The 23079-nt window shown below is 44.1% G+C and overlaps 1 protein-coding gene across 3 annotated transcripts in view; it reads left to right on the top strand.

Moving 5' to 3' along the window:
- Positions 1-22743, top strand: part of HOMER3 (homer scaffold protein 3) — a 48912-nt gene extending 26169 nt beyond the window's left edge. For 2 of the 3 annotated variants that reach the window (XM_081959934.1, XM_081959932.1), the window contains 5 exons: positions 1162-1283; positions 4961-5117; positions 10608-10715; positions 17807-17887; positions 20707-22743. In XM_081959934.1, coding sequence (XP_081816060.1) covers positions 1162-1283; positions 4961-5117; positions 10608-10715; positions 17807-17887; positions 20707-20895 — 657 coding nt within the window. In that variant the 3' untranslated portion in view covers positions 20896-22743. The remainder of the gene's footprint in view (positions 1-1161; positions 1284-4960; positions 5118-10607; positions 10716-17806; positions 17888-20706) is intronic. The other variant, XM_081959933.1, reaches the window with a different exon arrangement.
- The last annotated feature ends 336 nt before the right edge of the window (positions 22744-23079 follow it).

Raw genomic sequence — 23079 nt, 5'->3', positions numbered from 1 at the left:
GGAGGATGTCTGAACGGTCCATTGTCCTGGAGGAGAGGAGAGTGAGAAGAAACTTAACTAACCCTGGAAGACAGCAGAGAGAGGAAGCTGATAGAAACATTGTCACGATTACATGGGATTTCTGAAACTGGAGCTTTTGGCTATATAAGTGTTATTCGACCATTTTAACAGAATAATTTTAGTACAAGCTGGAGTATCCAGCAGCAAAGAATTTCAGAGGAATAGCATTCTCTTAAAAGAGAAAGGCAAGAACACTAATCTAGGTTTGGATACAAGAAAGAGAGGGATTACATTCTAAGACTGAATGTTTTAGATTCCCTGGATTGTGAACACGTTCAGAAGTTCTAATGCAGCACAGAGATTAAACATTTGGAGATTTATTGATTAAATTTGTTTGCCGACCATCTCACCATAAGGCGACTCTGAGCAGCTTACCACAGTAAAAGCAAAAAAATCGTAGAGCCATTTATCTAACGGCCATAAAAATGCAGATTATAAATTATGAATGAAAGATGGGGAGGGGGGGAGTAGGATTAATGGGGGAGGGGAGAGGGGATCTGGTTGTCCACCAAACAACCTCTAAGTGTGATACTCTTCCATTGGGGTCCCAAACCAGCTGGCAGAGCCAGGTCTTCAGGCTCTTGTGGAAGGTCAGGAGGGTGGGAACAGATCTCCTTTGGGGTGGGGACGGGTGGGGACAAGATGTTCCAAAGGGCAGGAGCCATGGCAGAGAAGGCTCTTCTCTTGGACCTTGCCAGCCGGAAATCCCTGATGGCCTACAGCAGGGATCCCCAACCCCCAGTCCATGGACCGGCACTGGTCCGCTGCACGCCAGCAACCAGGCCACACAAATGAGTGAAGCCCCATCCAAGGGATGCGGGCAAAACCACGCCCCCTCCGGTCCACCGAAAAACCTCTCTTCATGGAACCAGTCCTTGGTGCCCTAAAGGTTGGGGGCGACTCGCCTACAGCATGCCTTCTCTGCCAGCAGGGATGGGGTGGGCCAATCAATCCGAGTGGGGTGAGTTGAGATGCTTTTTTTGTATATGTCTGGGTCTGGGTGTGGGGAGGATAGAATAATTTCTTAGCAAGCTGCCTTGAAGATAGGAAAGGCAACCCCTCCCTTCACGTGTTTGACTGTCATGTTCCTTTGCTTGACAGATTCTGGCCAGCCCCATCATTAGTTCCAATGGTCCCGGAGATGACAAGCTGTTCCGGAGCCAGAGTGCTGACATGGAGATGACAACAGAAAGAGAGCGCATTAAAAAAATGCTCTCTGAAGGGTGAGCAACCTGTTAGGGAGTGATTCACATGTTCTCATTTCATTTTACGCCAAGTGGTTTAACAGAAGCAAAATGGAATTATCAAGAAGACGCTGAGAAACTATTTCCTGTGTTATTTTTTAAATGCCAGGGGATTTGTTACTTTTCACGATTACCCGTTGCTTTGGAGTCAACCCCCAAAATGTCACCTCTTTAACTTAAACCGGGTCAGGAAACAGATACCACAAAAAATACTGGAACTCTGCTTTATTGATATAATTGGGCTATAACAAAGGTGGTTCAGTGGCTAAGATGCTGAGTTTGTCAGTCAGAAAGATCGGCAGTTCAGTAGTTCGAATCCCTAGCGCCACGTAACAGAGCGAGCTCCTGTTACTTTTCCCAGCTTCTGCCAACCTAGCAGTTGAAAAGCGTGTAAAAATGCAAGTAGAAAAATAGGGACCGCTTTGGTGGGAAGGTAACAGCGTTCCGTGTGCCTTCGGCATTTAGTCATGTCAGCCACATGACCACGGAGATGTCTTCGATCTGTACTGGTTCTTCAGCTTTGAAATGGAGATTTGCACCACCCCTAGAGTTGGGAACGACTAGCACATATGTGCGAGGGGAACCTTTACCTTTACCTAACATAGAATATAGAAAACCTGAGTATATTTCTCTTTCCCTTCCTTGTACACTAAAGGGAATTGACATGGGGCAATCTGGAATTTCTTTCCTACTCTTTCCTGTCTTTTCAAGCTCAGCTTAAGTTTTGCTAATGGCCATCACATATCGTCTTCATGGCTGTCTCCACACTTTTACAAATGGTGCTTTAGAATACACAGAGTTGAGAAAATAGCATGTATCTGCAAGTCTTAAAACAGCCACATTTTTTTTCTGTAGCTCACATGGCAGCTTCAAAGGGCAGCTGTGTGATCCCAGAGACAGATTGAATAGCTTTTAAAACATTGCACACCAGAGCACTTCCTTCTCTTAAGGATACTGTTTTTTTTTCTCTCTCTCTCATGCGCACAAAATTTCGTTTACTAATGGATGAAATGCTCTTTTTTTAGAGTGTCCCATTCAAGTCATGATTAAGAGATTTCCTGCTTTGCTCCTTTAGTATTCACTCTGCTGTGCATTTTGCTCCTGCTAAATTCAGATCCCTAGGAAAATGTCTAAAATTAAATGCTAAATTGGAGTATGTGCTGATTACTGTACCACTTATTTCCTCCCATTCATTGGCATAATTCTCTCTATTTTCGATGTACATGTGTGTATTAATAAGTACCTGCAAAAACACACTAATGTGATTGCAAAGAAATAGCTTTTTTGGAGGTAGTTTTTATCAATATTGTGCATTTTGCATACATAGATAAAACTTTATACATAGCCATGTGAAATGAACATTGCAAAGACAGAAAAAGCATAGCTTCTTCACAAAACTTTCAGTTTCTTACTGATTTTATGTCATGTGGTATTGCTGCTATTATTTTTATTTTGTTACAAGCCATTCTAAGAACTTTTAATTCACGGATGCAGTCTGGGAAATCTTGAATGCAACCTCCAGAGACTTCTAACATTTATTATCAAGCTGTAATTTTTCACGGGCATGAGCAAGAACATTTTGAAATAAGCTACTGCAGCATAGATGAAACTGTGTCCAATATGAATTTCGTGTGAATTCCTTTAAGTCAAATTTAACTTTTGTTCGGACCTCCTGCACTACTTTTTCAAAAGTTGCCATAATTACACCACCAACTCCAGGATCAAAGGTGATCGTTAGTCCCCAATGAAATTGTGCCACCTTTGCTTATGTTGCAAAGCTGCCGTAAAAATGTACCAAAGGAAACAAAAATTATTCTAGATCGGGGGTGTCAAACTTAGGGCTGGATGTAGCCCGCAATGTGGTCGGATCCAGCCCGCAAGGCTGTCCTGGTCTACCCAATGTGAAGAGGAAACATGCCAGCAGTTTGGGAAGTGGGGTCAAGTTGGCCACGCCCACCCCGTTGGCCACACCCACCCAGTCGCCCCACTCCCAAGGTCAACCCCAGCCCTGATGAGGCCCTCAGTGAAATTGAGTTTGACACCCCTGCTCTAGATTCATTGCTTCTGCTTTGAAAATATGAGTGAATTCTATTAGAATTCCCCAGATGGAGGACAAATTCACTTTGAGTAAATTTTAACACCGTTTGGAATGCGGAAGAAAATATTGTAGCAGTCATTGAGCTGCTGAGCTGCTTCTGTGTTCTACATGTGACCTCACTGGTGGGACCTCTAGAATTGTGGTAATTCAGACATATTAGCTATAGTATCAGGGTGTTCTCATCCTGTTTCTTTTTTTGCAGTTATATTCTCCCCGTAGGCTCTGTAGTTCTACTCTGTTATCAGAATCCTTTGAAGGAAAGTAGGGCGTTGGGTTGGGTTTATTTGTTCATCAGGTTTTTCCAAAAACATGCTCCCCGCTCCCGAATCAGGACTTGTGGTGCAATTTATTCAGAGCCCAGGTATAGATTCCCACCCTGTTTTTTTTTCCTATCTCGATATGTCACAACAAGAGACTTACCTGGTTCTTTTCCTTTTTTTCCTTTTAACACACAACATAGTGTGCTTAACAAGGGAGGGCCTACTGCATTTTGTTTAGAAGTACCAGCACCAATAATTTGAAAGCTGTCTATGGGGAACTTGTTTCCACGCAACTTGGCCCCACTGTTAACTTTTGCTGTGTTATGGCAGCTGATGCCTTTAAATGCAAAAGGTAAATATTAATTTTAAAAAAAATAGCTTCCCTCCGGGGAACAGTGTGTCTTCAGAGTTGCTCTACTGCAGTTCCCCAGAGTTTTTTCTTGGTAGAAGGCAAGATTTTATGCTGTGTTAAATTGATAATACTGTATTTTAATAGTGTTTTTATTTGACTCCTAGACATGTTGGTGACAACCATATTGATTCAGTGAAACTTTCCTTCCCTATTAGAAATACGTCTTGAAAGCAATATGAGAAACAGCAGTTAATTCAAATACAATTGCTTAATTGCTCACTGGGTATGGGTATTTTTAGAGTCTGTTTATTGCACTGCCTTTGAAGTCCTTTACCTTGAAATTCAGGATAACTATCTCCGAATATACCTGCCCTCAAAGTCCTTGTTAGAAATCCTTCCCCTACTTTGTTGTCCTTCATTTTTTATTAACAATAGATTAACGGAAAGTATGCCAGCTGCTGTAAGAAAGATAGGAAGGTACAGCATAAGTGAATTATTGCAATTGCACAGTGGCAGAGAGGACAGCACTCCAGAGGGTCAACGTCATTGCCCAGAGGGTCATTGGTTGCCCTCTCCCCTCCTTGGAAGACGCTTCATAGCTCCTGCTGCCTTTAGAAAGTTCAAAACATTCTTAAAGATCCATCTCATCCTGGGCACCCTTTTTTTGAACTATTACCGCCTGGCAGACGGTACAGGACAAATAGGCTGAAAAACAGCTTCTATCCCAGAGCAGTAGCTATATTGAATTCTACTGTATAGTGCAATAGTAATGCAATATCAGAGATTTTCAGTTGAATTGTACAGAATGTGAAGGATGTGTTTTATTTTTTATGTATAATGTACACTAAAGATGGCACTTAATTTCATTGTACAAGGTGCAATGACAATAAAGTAAACTCTAAACACTTAGAATGCTTTGTATCTTTTCTGTCCCTATGTCTCCCAGGTCCGTTTGCGAAGTCCAGTGGGAAGCCGAATTTTTCACTCTGCAAGACAATAACAACAAACTGGTGGCTGCCTTGCATGAAGCTAATGCCAATGTGGAGCAATGGAAGCAGCAGCTGGCAGCATATCAGGAGGAGACCGAAGCACTGCGCCAACGAGTGAGTGGCGGTCCAAGAGATTCACTCAAGGTTCTCCATTGGAGGAGGGAGAGGGAAGTAGGGCATCCTCATCCCACAGGGCCTATCACTCTGGCTGGTGGAAGCATCTCTCCCCCACCATATTCCGTTGAGGCCTATACAGGTAGTCCTTGACTTGCAACAGTTTATTTAGTGATCATTTGAAGTTACAGCAGTGTTGTGGCTCAGCAGGATCCGGCTGAGCTGCTGATGGACTCGGATAGCGAGGAACCATATGAGTCTGCCCTGGACAATGTGGAGGACCCTGTGCAGGGTTCAGACTCAGAGCAGGGACCAGAGAGGCTGGTTGGCCACCAGGAGGCACCTGAGGCATGGAGCAGTGGGGAGGATCAAAGGCAGTTTGTCCCTGATGCTAGATTGAGAAGGGCTGAGAAACAGAAGCAGCAACTCCGTAGGCAGACTCACAGAAGATGATTAAGCACAGGTGGTTGTGGATTGGCCCCTCTCAAGAGAGATTATAGGTGAGGTGTTGGGAGGGGACATTTGCAGGAAACAACCGTTCGAATTAGTAGTTACCAATATCTATCTGTGTATTCTAGCCGTGTCTGTTCGTTTGGACTATCTGCGTTGCTTCATTCAACTTATCTGGGTTGCTGCAGAGTTAATCTATTGAATGTGAGTTGTCTGGGCCCTGAGCCAAAGGATTCGTTATCTCAGTAATTAAATATTGGCAAACAGCCAAGCCTGTGTTCTGGTTTATTCACAGGCATGGAGGGGGGTCAGAACACAGAAGTATCGAAAAAAGTGATTTATGATCATTTTTCAGATTTACAACCATTGCAGCATCCCCGTGATTGCATGCTCAAAATTCATGCAGTGCCCCGGGGTCATGTGATCACCTCCTGCTACCTTATCACAAACAAAATCAATGGGGAGGCTCGATTCACTTAACAACCATGTGACTAACTTAACAACTGGCCTAAAATAACTAGAAAAACCTATTTGCTGAAAGATTTTTTAACAAAAAGATTAAATGAGGCGCATATTTGAGTTCTTAGAATTTCAGCGCTCACTCGTTGTGTGTAAAAAACAGAATTTTCCATCTGTTGTACATTTTCCATGGTGAAAATAAGCTGGGTCAAATACAGGTAGTCCTTGACTTACGACCTCAGTGGAGTCCAAAATTTCTCTTGCTAAGTGAGACATTTGTTCAGTGAGTTTTGCCCCATTTTATGACCATTTTTATCCCGATAGTGAATCACTGCAATTGTTAAGTTACTAACACGGTTGTTAAGTGAATCTGACTGCCCCATTACACTTTGCTTATTAGGAGGTCGCAAAAGAGGATCACATGACCCTGGGACACTGCAACTGTCATAAATAGGAGTCAGTTGCCAAGTGTCTGAATTTAGATCATGTGACCATGGGGATGCTGAATCAGTTATAAGTGTGAAGAGCGGTCATAAGTCACTTTTTTCAGGGCCGTTGTAACATTGACCAGTCACTGAATAAACTGTTGTAAGTTGAGGCTACCTGTGTTGAAATGTTTTTTTTTAATTGAAAAAGTTTTATACACACAGATTTTCCCCCTTTTTACCCCCCCCCGACCCCCCCAACATATAATATAGATCACATACAAATACTGTACCCCCTCCCCTCCCCCCGTCTTAAAATAGATTTCTCAATCAGATATTGTACCCCCTCACCTCCCAACAATCCTAATACAAGTTTCTCTTAAGGTAACAATAGCCCATTCACCCCATCTTCTAAATTAATTAAGCATATATAAATCATAATATAGATTTCTCTTAAAGTAACAATATCCCGTTGATCCCATTTTCTAAATTAATTATACATATATATTTTCCCCCCTCCACCCTAGCCCTCCCCCACCTCCCAATCAAACCCACCCCCCTGACTTCCGCTATACACCACTCTAATAATTCCAAACATCCCATATATTAATTACTCTGTTCATCTGTGTTGAAATGTTGAAAGGGAAGTCGTTCTCTAATAAATGCAATCAGTTTAGTTTCTCTGTGCGGTATGCATGCTGCTGCCTGGATTCAGGATTGCACACCAAATTCTGATAGAGCATTGGTTTCCTTAAGGCTTGGGGAAGAAAGGGTACCACGGAGAAGCACTTCATGTTATTTCCCCCCAAATCCCTGCTTTGTTCCGCTTAATTGCAGCCGGCTAGTGCTTGAGCAGTGGCAAACTGAGACTTTCCCCTACTTATTCAGTAAACATTGCTGCTAAAGTCGGTGACAAGCTAGTTTTAAGAAAGGCGGCTCAGAACCCACGGTGACCTCCTTTAACCTTCATTCACAATTTTTATCTACTGCAGCCGCTTTGCTACACTCGAGAATCTGTGTGTGACAAGTAGATTTTATCTGTAGATCAATCTGGCCTCGCTTAACGTGTGCTGATTTGGCAATGAATGAAGCCATCATTTAACAATGTGTACTGTTTCCAACTCCTCCTCCTCCTCCAAACATGCCTTCCTAAAATTTGGGATTCCAAATTGCATGGACATTCAGTAATTCCGAAACGGAACTGATAAGACTTCACTGTTTGCGGTTTTTTAAATGTCTGAATTCTTGAATAGAGTGCTACACACGTATCATTCATTGTTTATTTCAGATCTTCCCATTCGTTTTCATTTTTCATCTTCCTTTTTGCTTTACTAACAGCAATAGCACTTAGACTTATATGACGCTTCTCAGGGCTTTACAGCCCTCTCTAAGCAGTTTACAGTGTCAGCGTATTGTCCCAACAATGTCTTTGCCTTCAGTGAGATAAGAAAACAGTTGCTTTAAAACTTTGTTTGTAATATTTTTGTGGGCATTTTACTAGTATGCAAGGGTGCATTTATGCACGAATAAAATATCACCGGGATTAAGTTGTAGATGCAGTCATTTTATATGTGCCCACTTTCCCCAAAGAAGGCTAGTTGCACGGACAATGTTTATGTTGTTTTGGGACAAATGTCATATGGCAAATGTTTTTCTTTTTTGGGGGGAAAGATCAGTGAAGATTTCTGTAAAGTTTGTGTTTATAAATATGAGTGTTTGCTTGCTTTTGTGTCTTAAAGTCAGCATTGACTCCTGCAGTTGCTAAGTCCCCGCAATTTTCTTGGCAACGTTTTCAGAAATAGCTTCCCCTTCCCCTTCTCCTTCTTAGATCTCAGAGGGAGGAGGGAGTGTCCCAAAATCACCCAACTGGCTTTGTCACTAAGGCAGGAGTAGAAATCATGCTCTCCCGCTTTCTAGCCTGGTACTTTAAATACTACATCAAACTGGCCTTTTTGTACAAGATGAGCATAGGAAGAAAAAATTAAGTTTAACGGATCAACAGTCTCCATAAAGGTAGTTCCACTTTCCTTGCACTTTTGGGTGCTTTCCAGCACTCAAATTATGTTCACTTTGATTCATATTCCTCCTAATAATCAGTATTCTGAAGGTGTATTGTAATTGCTAGGCCTTACCAGTGAGTTCTCTGACAGGGGTCTAAGGCAATTGGCACTGGCCACATTTTCGTGCCCACTTCTCCACAGCCCCCCTCCCATCACCGATTCACCACCGGTGCTTATGCTTGGTGAGCCCACCTCCAGCACTCTCCCCAGCCATGGTCAGCTGGTGTTCCTGCCCTGCCCTCTTCTTCTGAGCAATTCACTGAAGGACAATTATCCGGGGAGGGGTGGGCGGCATGGCCTAGTCGGCCTCCTGCACCACAGCAATGGGGGTGTGGGTGTTTTTGCCCTCCCCGGGCTCCGGAGGCTTTTGCTGAGCCTCCGGGAGGTCAAAAATGCTCTCCCCAGGCTCTTTAGGCTCTCTGGAGGCCAGAAAAGGGCCTGTTTCCAGCCTTCCCAAACTTCCAGTAGGCCCATTTCTCGCCCTCCCCAAGCCTCTGCACGTGCCCTGCACATACCTGCATCCAAAACAGGGGAGGGACTCCTGGGAGGAGAGGGGAGGGTGGGGTCACCCAGGAGTGGGATTTGGGGATTTTCCGAACTGCACAGAATCTTAGCTAGAGGTTCTCCCGAACCCCCAGAAGCCCAGCCCTGGGTGGATTTCAACTCCCAGAATTCCCCGGCCAGCATGCTTTAAGTTGGGTGGCCTGCTTTACATCATATGAACTACTTCATTCTTTCAGTAACATGCCCATCCACAAGTAGCAGTCAGTGACTTTCTATCTACATGATAGGCATTTCCATGTTCTAAAACAAACCTTTTTTTTTTTTTTTTGTCCTAAAGGCTGGAAATGCTGAGAGCATTGAATTTTCAGTATGCAAAGCAGTGAATGCCCTTCTTTTAGCGGCTACAAAGTGCCGGATTTGATATATAAAAGTAATTCTGTGAATGAATAGAGGGGTTTCTGGCTTTAAGAAAGCTGATAAAGCATATGTTTGCGTGTGTGTGTGTTTGTGTGTGTGTGTGTGTGTGTCATAGAGATTGGGAAGAAATAGCAGTGATTGCACTTGAAAGAAATGAAAGGGTACAGAAAAGGCGAAGCAAACGTCAGGAGAATAGGCTAAAATTTCAGGCAGAAATAATTGTAGATTTTCCCAGTAAGCTTTCTATCTGAATTGTTGGATGTATCATTCCTGCTCACCAAATTGTTTCCTCCATGTTGCGGAATATGGGAGGAGTCATCTGATCTGCTATTTTCCTTCTGTTTTCTGCTGCTGTTAGATACATAGAAGCTGAATAACTAAGGGCTATTCTCTCTGGGACTGTCCATGCTCATTACACACAGTATTGTACCAGTAGTTCTGGAAAGTCTCTTCCTTTTGATAGGTACGCTTACGGCATGTAGAGAGATATGAATTATATATCATGTACGTTATAGCATTTTCTGCTTTCCTCTCTTCCTATTTTTTCTGCCTTTTGGATGTTTGCTGATTTTAATAAATAAGCCTCAGGCATCATATTTTGCTAGCTGTGCCGCATGTATGCTTACTCTGGTCTGGATATAGCAATTGACTGGGACAGCTATGGGTGCAAGCTACAGGGCCTTATCCACAGTAATTTTTCAACATGCATTATAGTTTGAGAAAGAATCTTATCACTTTGCTAACTTCCTTTTAAGAGATAGAAAACTCCAGAAATTTTACAGTCCTCCTATTCAAAACAAACATTCTAATAATACATTAACTCAGATATGGAAGGTGGATGGAATGTCACAGTAGAACAAAACAAGCAAATAAAAGGTAGCGAAGATTGAGGCCCTTTCCTCATATCCCTTAAACAGAGCATTGGGCATAGGTGAGGATATTGCCACTTAGTATCTAGGTCTTAAAACAATTTCAGAGTGGTTGTGGATAGAAAACAATTCCTTTTCTGCTCTTTTTGTCATAGAGATTGTTCCCAGTTCATCTCAAATCCATGTGTTTTTCAGACTCAAGTTAATGGCCATGATTATTTTGTAGCCAAATCACTTTTCAATAATTCCGCTGACCCCCACTTCTAAGAAATCACCTCCATTCTCCTTCTCTCCAATTTCCCATAGGTGGCGGAGCTGGAAGCCCAGAGAGGCCACAATTCCTCAAGCGATGTCAGGAAAGAGACCTCGCCGGCTTTAGAAGAGCTGGAACAGTTGGTGAAGGCCAAAGATGAGGTCAGTAGCTGCATCCCGGGTCTCTAAGCTGCCAATCTAGAGCAGAGCTTATACATTCAGAAGTCCACAGTTAGAAAGAAGAAGAGAGAATCCGTGGGTGGTTTTCTTGTATAAGTAATTATCTGGTAAAGGAGAAGAGTTGTAGCTCAGGGTTGACATGAAGGAGTCCTTGGTTGCTTGTTTTCTTGCAGACATTACATTAATGCAGGGGTGTCCAAACTTTTTGCGAGGAGGGCCAGATTTGGTGAGGTGAAAATGTGTGGGGCCGATCATTCAGCCTGACATTCTTTGAACCCTTAACATTAAATGCGAATTAACTACCATATTTTTCAGAGTATAAAACACACCAAGATTTTGAAGAGGCAAATTTAAAAAAAAGTTTTTGCACTCTCCCACGAAAATGGGCCTTTTTTTTAAAGGGCATGAATAGCCTTTAAGAGGCTTCTAGAGTGCTCCTGGGGGCTGGGGGGGGGGGGCAAAGTTGAGCAAAAAAATGGCCCATTTTTTGCTCATTTATGCCCTCCACAGCCCCCAGGAGCACTCTGAAAACCTCCTAAAGGCTATGCACAGCCATTTTGGTGAAGGGGGCAGAGTTTTGGGAGGCAAAAAATGCTGTATTCAGTGTAGAAGATGCACCCAGATTTTTAGCCTCTTTTTTGAGGGGAAAAAGATGCATCTTTATACTTCGAAAAATACGGTATTTTATGAAAGACTAAACAAATAACTCCCGTGGGGAGAAGAGGCTGCGGGCCGCTTGAAATTTGAAAAAGGGCCACATTTGGCCCCCGGGCCGCACTTTGGACATGCCTGCATTAATGTCATCCGTGCTATCATCACTAGCACTGATGATGTTTCCTAGTTAGGGTAACGAAACGTCTGCAAGAAAAAAAGCAAGCTCAGAGAGCACCAAGGACCCCTCAATTCTCTGTATCTCATTCTGAAAGATTAGATTCGTAATAGCACTCTGTTTGCTGATTGAGAAAAATTACTCGGGCTGTGTTTGCCAGTCTGATTGCGAGGGTTAAATTCAAAAGTGCTGGTAATAACCTATAAAACTATACAGGGCAGGGAGGTGGGTTATTTGTGGGTCTGCCTCTGTACATCTACCCATCCCATCAGATCCACCGGGAAGGGCATGCTGTGGGTCCCATTGATTAAGCAGGGTCATCTGACAGGATGCAGAAGGGAGAGACTTTTCTGCCACAGCACCCGCCCTTTAGAACAAAAGGGCGGGTCCCCAACGTTTTGGACCTCAGGGACCCCTAAATTCATAATTTTGAATCCCGCAGACCGCTAATAATGCCTAATGACTGGCTGGGTGGGCGTGGCTAGGTGGTGATGTGATTGGGTGGGCGTGGCGAACTTGATGTCACTTACGTCCAGGGGTGCCTCGCCAGCCTCTATTCGTCCCTCCCCTCCCAGCCACTCCTTGCCTGCCTGCCCAGGCTCCTTAGGGCCCCAACAGTTGTTGGAGCTAAGCAGCCACTATGAGAAAGAGTTGGCAAAACAGCTCTCTTGGTTCAAATTGTGTCTGACTGAGAAGGAGGCTCAGCAGAAGCACCTCACTGAGGACTAGGAGCATAGGCTTTCCAAGCAGAGGGAAGACCTGCGGGAGTGTAAGGCCAGGTACCGGTGCCTGGAAGCTCAGCAGGCTGAGACGGTCAGCCAGTTCCAGGCCATGATGCAGTCCCACTGGAACGAGGCCCTCTGGCTCTTCGCCCCCAGCGGTGTTTCCCTCCAGCCTTCACCCATAGCCCCTCACTAGGAGGCCGAAGCAGACCCCAAGTGGAAATTTCTGCCCCCCCTACAATCAGCACAAAAAGACCCCGAAGGGTGAGACTCTCTGCAGCCAGCAACACAAGCGTTCATTGCACGTATCCATCCCAGGGGCCGCAGTTTGAGGATCCCTGATTTAGTGCAATATAAAAAATGCAAATAATCTTTCTGCGGGCCACCAAAATTTTCTCACGGATCACCAGTGGTCCATGGACTACCAGTTGGTGACAGCTGCTTTAGAACATGATTCCTCCCCCCACCACCACCCAGGTGGTTAGATTGGACTCAAGCCTGCTTGCCCTTTGACATGATTTTGTCCACCAACCTGGGGATCTGGTTACAGTTTGGAGTCGGCTTATCCCTGTTCATTTAGTGACCGTTCAAAGTTCCAACGGCATTGAAAAAAGGGCCTTACGACCATTTTTCACAATTATGATCTTTCCAGCATCCCCGTGGTCATGTGATCAAAATTCAGGCGCTTGGCAACTGGTGCATATTTATGACCGTTGCTGGGTCAAAGATCATGTGATCTCCTTTTGTGACCTTCTGACAAGCAGCCAATGAGGAAAACAGATTCACTTAATCATCGGGTTGCTAACTTATCAACTGCACTGGTTCACTTAACCGTCGTAAAATGGAGCAAAATTCACTTAACAACTGTCTCACTTAACAACAGAAATTTTGAGCTCAGCTGTGGTCGTAAGTTGAGGGCTACCTGTATTGCATTTTTACTCTCTTCCTGCATTTTGTTTATTGTTATTTGGCTCTTTTTAACTATGTGAGCTACCCAGAGTCACAAATGTGAGATGGACAGCTGTACAAATAACATTAAATAAATACCGTAGCTACAGTGAACCAGCCTAGAAGAGTACAAACCCAGGTCACGTAACGTGTTCATTGATCAAGAACCTTTGAATCCACAATTTTGGGTTAATTGAGTCAATTAGAGTGAAGCTACTTGCTCTTCGGTTGCAAAGGGCTCACGGAACCCGAGGCACTTCCTGGAGAAAAATGGATGGAGCGTCTGCATTACCCTAATTATCAGTTTGATTCAGGGACCGTGCTGCCAGAACTCCTGGCAAGGAGATTTGACTGGGCTGGCAGGTGATCCGCTTAAACGTGTAGAGGAAACAGAACTTCAGGGGTCACCGATGCTGGCTCGCTTTTCTCTCCTTTGCTGCAGTAATTAGAATTTGCATGGATCTAATATCCAAGGTGATTGTGCTGGGAGCACATGGCCAACCTTCCTTTTCCTGGAATTGTACAGGAGAGATGATGAGCCGCCTGGGGTGTCTGAGAACATGTGTGAACTTCTGCTTATATTTGTTGATACAATATTCCTTTAAAAAAAAAAACACTCCCCCAAATTTGCTCTTGTAATTTGACAAATTTCATGACCTTAATGACTGCAAATAAAGGACAAGAGGATGGATAATAACTGCCTGAGCTGCCTGCCCCGGTTTAAATAAAGCTGAATTCAATGATTTGGTGCCCAAATTGCACCAAGACCAGAGAATTGACACTACTATGAGGAAGATACACAATCATAGAATTCCACGAGTGCCTATCTTGAAACGAGACGGGGAATCCCCCGAAATGTAAACAGAAATGACAGGATCCTGTTGCCAAATGCTACACCTTATGCACCGGCAGAAACAAACGGGAGCCAGTGTGACAGAGGTGCGCCTTCTCCTCATACACAGCGAGCAAAAGAAGCGGCCTAGCTAGTAATAGCATTACTGATGCATTATTGATGCACTGCTATAGCATGACCGATTCTGAAACGCGCGAATCCTCTTCCACTATTCAGAAACAGAGCTCGACAACCCTTTGCCTCCAGCTACTTCCCCTACTTACCGTGCCTTCAATGAGCCCAGATGGAGGAGAGACAGGGACACAAACGCTCAGGGGATCCACACAAGAATAAGGAGCGCTCCGTTCATGCACAATGACTGCAGTTGCCCCTAAGGGAGGAGACGCAAAGCTAAAAAAGCAGGAAGAGACGAGAAGAGGATCTAACTCCCTATTTGCAAAGGAGAGGGGGGAAAAACAGAAATACACAGCTTTTCAAAACTTAAATCCACATTGCCTACCTTCACAATTCACCAGCATGTAGAATTGGACAAAGTAGTGGTCTTCACTCAAAATTCTTAACCCGGTTCACCATTACTCCAGACCCTACTTTTAGATCTAGCATCACTTAATCATGCTAATTGAGAACAACAATTATTTTGGGGAACATTTCTACCCAGCTGCAATCAAATCACCCTAAGCAGTTTGATTATGATTATGTTCCATTACATCAGTGTCAACTGCTAGTGAACGGCTGAGATTTTTTCCCCCTAGGATAACCTGCTTTCTAATTGCTCTATCAGGTTTTCTGGCAGAGTGTAGTCCTCTTTTGTAATCAAACCCATCCATCTTGCTGCTATTTTCCCTCTTTTCCCCCCATTTCCCCAGCATTGTGGACTTTTCTATAGAGCTATGTCTTCACAAAATATCATAACGTGTGATCGTTTGTGCCTGGAGTGAAAACTGTGGATTAATTTGCTCTATGATCTATTTGTTACCTTTCTTAGCTATCAGTATTACTCTTAGGAGTCTTCTCCGAATCAAAGTTCAGAAGCGTCAGTTCTCTTTCTATCCTGTGTCTTCAAAATCCAACTTGTCACGTCTGCAAGTGGAAGTCATTGCCTGCACGATTCTGATTTTGTATGGAATTGACCTGTCCCACCCAGGATGGCAGAGGAGGCATGCTGCAGACCCCATCGGCCAGGGAATTCCAGCTGGTAGGGTCCAGGAGAAGGGCCTTCTCTGCCGTTTCCCAGCTCTGCCAGTTGGCTTGGGGCACCAAAGGAGGGGCTTCATGTTGGAAGTGGCTGATAGATTAATATCAGATCCCCCGCTCCCCCACCCCTGTTCATCCTTCTTCTTCCCTTCCCATCTTTTAGCTATTGAATTTTGTATGTTTATACTTTTGTAGTATTTTATTTATATATTTACTGTATTTTTCAAAGTATAAGGCTTACCTTAGTTTTTGGAGAGGAAAATAGGGGGGGGGGGATTCTGCCTACCAGGTATTCATCTGGCTAGTCCTTAGCCTGGTCAGCTTCAGCACATTAGTTCTCTCACTGGTTTTGAGGTTGGGGATGGGAGTTGTGCTTCTAAAGCACAGCTGATTGTCGGAGGGAGCAGCAATTAGAAAAACAGGTAAAGCACGGAAAGTCGCTTAGCTTGTGTTTGGGCTGAAAAACAGCTTCAAAAGCACAACTGATCCTCGAAGGGAGTGCTAGTGACTAAAGCAGGCAAAGCGGGGAAGGGTAAGAGAAGCCAACAGCTGTTCCAGGTAGCCATTTTTGGCACCGCGTATTGAGCATTTGGAGGTTGAAATGACAATTTCTGCAGCCAGGAAGAGGATGCGTGGAAGCCGAAGGGTAGGGGCTGGAGGGTGGGCTAAATTCGGAGTATAAGACGCACCCAAATTTTCAGCCTCTTTTAGGAGGGAAAACAGTGTGTCTTATACTCCGAAAAATACAGTAGTTTTATATTTTAATATTGTAAGCTGCCCAGAGTTACCCTGTAATATGATGGGCAGCCAATAAATATGATAGATGGATGGATGGATGGATGGATGGATGGATGGATGGATGGATGGATGGATGGGCGGGCAGGCGGGCAGGCAGGCAGGCAGGAACTGAATGTTTTTGACAAGGCCTTCATTACTACACTACTGTACTAAATGCTAGTCTGAGGTGTGTTTCTCGACTGCTGGGTCCTCTACTGCAGGGGTCTCCAACCTTAACAACTTTAAGACTTGTGGACTTCAACTCCCAGAATTCCCCAGCCAGCACTTTCATGTAAAGCAGGGGTGTCCAAACTTGGGAACTTTAAGACTTGTGGACTTCAACTCCCAGAATTCCCCAGCCAGCCATGCTGGCTGGGGAATTCTGGGAGTTGAAGTCCACAAGTCTTAAAGTTCCCAAGTTTGGACACCCCTGATGTAAAGGTTAAACTGTTGGGGAGAGAAGGTGAGCCTATAGAGAGTAAGGGAGGTAACCTTGACAGAAGTATGCAAGAACTGTTACATAGACAAGGATGGCTAAAAAAAATTTTAAGTCATAATAAACAAGTTAATCTTCAGAACATTCAGGCAGAGACTTCCCTGAGCCACATAAGAAGGCAGGGATGTGTATAGCACAATCAGATTTGCAAGTTTCTGATGTTATAGCAAATCTGAAAAAAAAGCATAGTTCTGGTCTTGTTCTGGACTTGATTTCCTGGCCTGATTTATCTAGTGGGGCTGAGAGATCCTTGGGCATTTGGATTCTTAGAGGTTTGTAGGCTGGTTGTAGGTCAATTCCATCACCAGACACATGGACCTACAACCAGCCTACAAACCCCTCAGAATCCAAATCAACTACACAGCCAACCAGTGACGGCACCGACCCTCAACTAACCCACGTAACTCCCACCACCACCACTAGCAGTTCATCTCCCAATGACCCTGACCTGATGTAACCTCCCTATCACAAGACTCTCGCTGATTATTCTCACCTGACCCATCACAAGACCCTCACTTGACACACACACACCTGAAACCCTTATAAACAGAAGGACACGGACACTGACATCCCTTAACCTCCACTGAAGATGTTACCTAGTCTGGTAGCGAAACATTCGGAAACCAACCCACAAGCTCAGAGAACAAGCCTTCACCCTCATCCTACACCCGAACTATAGATGTTTGTCACTATTGCAAAAAAACGTATTGCTCCATCCAAGTCCTCCATTCACGGGTCATTTGCAAGAGTAACCGATGCAGTTTGCAGGGAATCGTCCCTTAATGCTCTCATGATTGCCAGGTTAACTCGTTAGGATTTTTGAGACGATACAGATATTTGTAAATGTAGCTCGTCTCCTCAGTTTATGGCATCTGTTTCCTTTAAACAAAATACTTTGAGGTTAAAACTACACCCTCATGTCTTGAATGGATTAAAACGTCCCCACAACATCTGGACCGTGAAAAGGCCCCCATTTACCTGTATTATGTGAATATTCTATTGAGCAGGATTTTTTCCTACCTCCTCCTCGGTTTACAAGCTCCGTACCTGATCATCAATGCCAAGAACTGAAGGGAGCAGCCATGATTTGAAGATGATAGTCCAAAAATATTCCATTTCATCTGAAAGTTTAATCTGCCCCGTTTCCAAAAATAAATTGTGGAAGTACAAATTACATTTTTCACGCTCGATTTTGCTTTGACGTAGCTTCTCCGTTTTCTTTCATGACATTCTCCCTGCCTACTTATGATTCAGGAGCTTCAACAACTGAGAAACCAAAAGGGGCTGCAGCAGCAACCAGATGAGGAATATGAGGAAACCCGCCAAAAGGTGCAGGTAACAAAAGACAATGGAGGATGAGAAATGGTTATGGAAAAAGTCCAAGGGAGGACATGGCAAAACACCTGTATGGGGTACCCCACCTTTCCCTTCCCCTAAAAGAGGGTGAAAATTTGGGTGCGTCCTATACACTGAATGTAGCCCCACCCAGCCACCAGCCCCAACCCTTTGGCCTCTGCCTCCCAGCAATTTACCTCTTTGCAGCAAACGGGGCTTGCGGAGGCTTCAATAGGCTATAGCAACCCCCACAGCCTGAAACAGCTGATGATGGGGAGGAATTGAAAGTGAAACGTGCTGTTTGCTCCAGGAGGCAAATTGCTGGGAGGCAGATTTTTTTTTCTTGTGCTAATCAGGCTGTTTGCTGCAAGGAGGTAAATCATCAACTATAAATGCGTATAGAATGTTCAAATTATGAGACTTATTTTTTAAAAGACTGCTTTATTATTCTAGACAATTTAACAAAATGAAGAAGCTTTTTAAAATAAATGCTAATCTGAAGAGGCCCAGTGCTATTGTTTTAAAAAGTGCTATTCTTTTAAACAGCAGAGAATAACTATACTTCCAGAAAGCACATCGATTTTAACGACAAGTAGAGTGTGAAATATAACACTACAAACAGTGTATATTGTCCATGCTTCTTTGTTGCAAGGAGGGAAATTGCTGGGAAGCAGAGACAGATTTTTCTCTTGTTTTCCTCCCCAAAAGCTAGGTGCGTCTTATACTTCAGAGCGTCTTATAATCCGAAAAATACAGTAGTTTCTTTGCCACCAAGCAGCTTGGGTTGACAGCAGTTCTGATGTCTTTCATTTTTTGTTTCTTCCTGGTTTTCTTTCTTCTTGACCCAAAGGTGCTTTTTCAAGGGGCAACTGGACTTTCTGATTTTTCTTTGAAGGCGTTTCGCTTTTCATCCAAGAAGCTTCTTCAGCTCTGACTGGATGGTGGGGAATAGACAGATTTATACTCCTTGCAGACAGCTGGTCATTTGCATCCTTTAGAGAGTTGTTAAGGCTCTCTTGTTTTTGCAGGTTTATCTGTCATCTCGCTCATTGCATTGTATTGCATATACCACATTGCTCAGTTTGTGTCTGGGTGTTTTATCCTTGGGGTGGACAAGCTTCTGCACTAGCTTGTCCACCCCAAGGATAAAACACCCAGACACAAACTGAGCAACATGGTATGTACCAGGGGTGTCCAAACTTGGGAACTTTAAGACTTGTGGACTTCAACTCCCAGAGCATGGCTGGCTGGGGAATTCTGGGAGTTGAAGTCCACAAGTCTTAAAGTTCCCAAGTTTGGACACCCCTGGTATATGCAGTACAGTGCAGTGAGCCATGTGCAGATCTGTACATTGTGGAAACAAAACAACCACTTTATGAACGCATGGCACAACATAGAAGAATAAACCCATCAGAACTGGATTCAGCCGTCCATCTGCATTTAAAAGACAAAGGCCACTCTTTTGAAGACAGCAAAGCCCATATTCTGGACAGAGAGGACTGCTGGTTTGAAAGTGGGATCAAAGAGGACCACAAAGAAGAAGGAGTCAAACTATTCTCCAAGGCACCCGAGGGCAGGACAAGAAGCAATGGGTGGAAACTAATCAAGGAGAGAAGCAACTTAGAACTGAGGAGAAATTTCCTGACTGTTAGAACAATTAATCAGTGGAACAGAAGTTGCCTCCAGAAGATGTGAATGCCCCAACACTGGAAGTCTTTAAGAAGATGTTGGATAGCCATTTGTCTGGAACGGTATAGGGTTTCCTACCTAGGCAGGGGGTTGGACTAGAAGACCTCCAAGGTCCCTTCCAACTCTGCTATTGTATTTTGTATTGTATTATATCAAAATTGAAACAGCCCTCTCTCAACAGAAGGTGAGGGATATGACATCATCTATCTCCAGTCTACAACATGGTCCTTTCAACAGTTCCAAGAAGGCTCCACACCAGTGGTGGGATTCAAATTTTTTTATTACCGGTTCTGTGGGTGTGGCTTGGTGGGCTTGGTGGGCGTGGCAGGGGAAGGTTACTGCAAAATCCCCATTCCCTCTTGATCAGAGGTGGTACTTAGCAGTTCTCCGAACTACTCAAAATTTCTGCTACCGGTTCTCCAGAACTGGTCAGAACCTGCTGAATACCACCTCTTCTCCACACCCATTTGCACTACTCAGGTGACTCTGAGGACACAGATAAACCTCCAAATGGCCTCAACGACTCTCTAAAAGGATGCAAATGACCAGCTGTCTGCAAGGAATATAAATCCTTCCATTCCCCACCATCCAGTCAAAGCTGAAGAAGCTTCTTGCATGAGAAGTGAAATGACTTCAAAGAAAACCCAGTCCAGTTGCCTCTTGAAAAAAACACCTTTGGGACAATCATGACCCGGATGACTGAGAATCTCCATAGACTTTCCTCTTGACCTTCTGGTTTATGTTCTTTGTCTGAATCACAGCTTATGAATGTTTGAACTAGGTAGGGGGTTGGACTAGAAGACCTCCAAGGTCCCTTCCAACTCTGCTATTGTATTGTATTGTATTGTATTGTATTGTATTGTATTGTATTGTATTGTATTGAAGTTGCCTTATACCAGATCAGATGCCTCTAGCACACCACAACTTTGTATGGGTTCCCACAGGGAAAACTTTTCTCACTTCTACTGTAGCAGAAATCCTTTTATATAGGAGATGCCCGTGGGGGGGGGGGGGGAGCCTCTCTAAGAAGCTCAGCTTCCTCTACAAAGAGTGCCCAAGCCAGGTCTCTCCAACCTCATGGATGTTTGATTTCCACGGTGGTTGAGGACTCTTCTTTGTTCTCTCTTTAGGACCTAGAGAGACAGAACACAGAGCTGGAGCGGCGCTTGCATTTGGCCGAACGATCTCTCTCAGAGACCCTTTCTGAACGGGAGAAGATGTACCAGGAGGTAGCCAAATTGACAGAGATCATGGACATGAAACTCTTTGAGCTGAGTGAGCTCAGACAAGACTTGGCTAAACTCGTGGAGAGCAACTAAACCAGGAAATAGAGGAAGAGCCAACCCTCCATTAAGCCTGGCTTGGTGGGCTTGCGCGATCAGCATGGACATGAGGTGAAGACTGCTTGACTTGTCCAGTGGTTGCATCCTTTCTCCTCTGTGGACATCTTGGGAGAAGCGAGTCTAGAGGAGGTAGCGACTGGAGAGGACCTCCAAGCCAATTTCTCCAGCCTTATTTTCCTTTCAGATGCTTCCATTTCTATAAACCGTGATGTGTTTTTTTGCCTGTCCTGAGGCAGCACGATGGGTTTTTCCACCCCAGTAGTTTTTGATAGAGAATTCTTAACTCTTCCTCTCAGCCATCCTGAGGAACCAATGGCCGAGTCAAAATCCCCCCGTTGTTCCTGTAACCCTGGTGTTGTGTTTTTAGCAAGACTGCTTTTTATAGATGACTAAAAGTTTCCGTGTGCAGTCAAGCACTCCTAGAGAATCCATTTTGGGAAGAAATCTGGAGAAAGGACGGTTCTTCTTTTCTCTTCTCCTTTTATTATGTGTGTTGTGGGGAGAGCTGTTTGTTTTTAATCTCAAAATAAGCACTGAATATTTTTTAGTAAATCTGCAAACTCTGATATTCTGCTCAAAAAACTGGAAAAAAAAGGAAGGCAAGAGTGGGAGGGTACGAAGGCCACAGAGAAAGAAGATCCCTAGGAGTGGGGGTACAAGCCAGACCATTTCTCAAGTTTGACAGCTGCCAAACCCTGATGAATTAGGATAGACTAAAGGTACCTTCTTTCTCTTTTGTCTGACAAAGGAATGCAATTCATACCCAGCACCAAGCAATAGATCCAGAAGTGGGGGAAAGGAGGGAGTTTGTAGGAACACAAGTCCTAGCAGGCACTGCTGTTATTTAGCATCCTTCAACCTGGCACCATGGTGGCCAGGAATGATGGGAGGTAAATTCCTGGTTTGGAAAGGTGTTTCTTGATTTAATTCCCCTTTCCTTATCTTTGTTACCCCAAGTGCGAGGCTTGGCAGAGGAGGCTAACATGTCACGTCACTCTGAGAATTATCCGAAGGGGATCAGTTTTGCCCTCAAACAGCCCGGGATTTGTTTGGAGCTAAAGTCATTCTTCTCCAGTGAGCCAGTATAGTTTCCTTAGGAATCGAGTGATTCTATAGATAGAAAGGCCGCATAGGAAGGTGCACTCTATAGCACTCCCATGTCTGCCATAAGTTTGTATTTTCAGGCCTTGGGGATGGAAAAGGAGGCAGAAAGGGGCGTGGCGATCTTTGCTCTATTGTCACCAACTTCACGGCACCATGAGTTAGTCCTTATGTTTCTTTTTCACTCCCAAAAGCAAGAGAACGATGGGAAGCAGCAGCCTCCAGCTTCTTTGGCAGCAACAGAGCAGACCTAAGAATGGCTATTGATTTGACATACAGTATCTATCCCAGATTGGGTCCTAGTGGCACATAAAAGGCAGGCAGCTGACCAGGGAAGGAGACGAATGGTAAATAGTCTACATCTGAGTATGAGACATAAGAGGCCTTTGAGATTCCAGCATGCTTCTGAAAAGGTAGCAGCAGCTGCAGAAGCTTGTTAAAAGATCCCTTGGAATGCGCTGAGCATTGCTTTCAGAGTTGTGAAAAGAGAACAAATGCAAATCCCACCCTGCTCTCCCCCCATCCTCCCCTCAATCCCACCCCCACCCCCACCTCTCAAGAGCCCAAGTCTCTGGGCTTAGTTACAATATGGTTCCTCTGCTCATTTGGGTACTCTTTGCAGTTTGATAACATGGTTAATAACGGTGTTAGTGGAAGTTTTTTATTGATATTTTCTCTGACTTTGGTTTAGTGCTATGTGGTTGGAACAATAACCCAAGAAGTGATTTGTATGGACAAAACCTTTGTGTGAGTCTCTTGAATTCCTTCGCGGTTGCAACAGGCAAAGTGAAATCCCGCAGGGAGGCTGACATGCTTTGTTCTAAATTTAACTTTCCATTGTAAGATTCTAGCGTCTTTTGATTTTCAGCATAAGAGTAAGAACATAAGAAGAATCTCGTTGGATCTGTCTTGCCCGTTGCACCCAGCATCATCGTCTCCAGCGTTGGCTGGACAGCTTATAAGGGGGAGATGGGGCTTTGCAGTTTGCCCCTGGAAATCAGTAATAAGGTACATTACTTCTAAGACTGGAGAGTCTAGTTAATGTCTAATGTACCGTAC

The sequence above is a fragment of the Natrix helvetica genome, assembly GCF_964273705.1.
Source record: "Natrix helvetica genome assembly, chromosome: 1".
Lineage (NCBI taxonomy): Eukaryota > Metazoa > Chordata > Lepidosauria > Squamata > Natricidae > Natrix > Natrix helvetica.
This window is presented reverse-complemented; position numbering and strand designations above follow the sequence as displayed.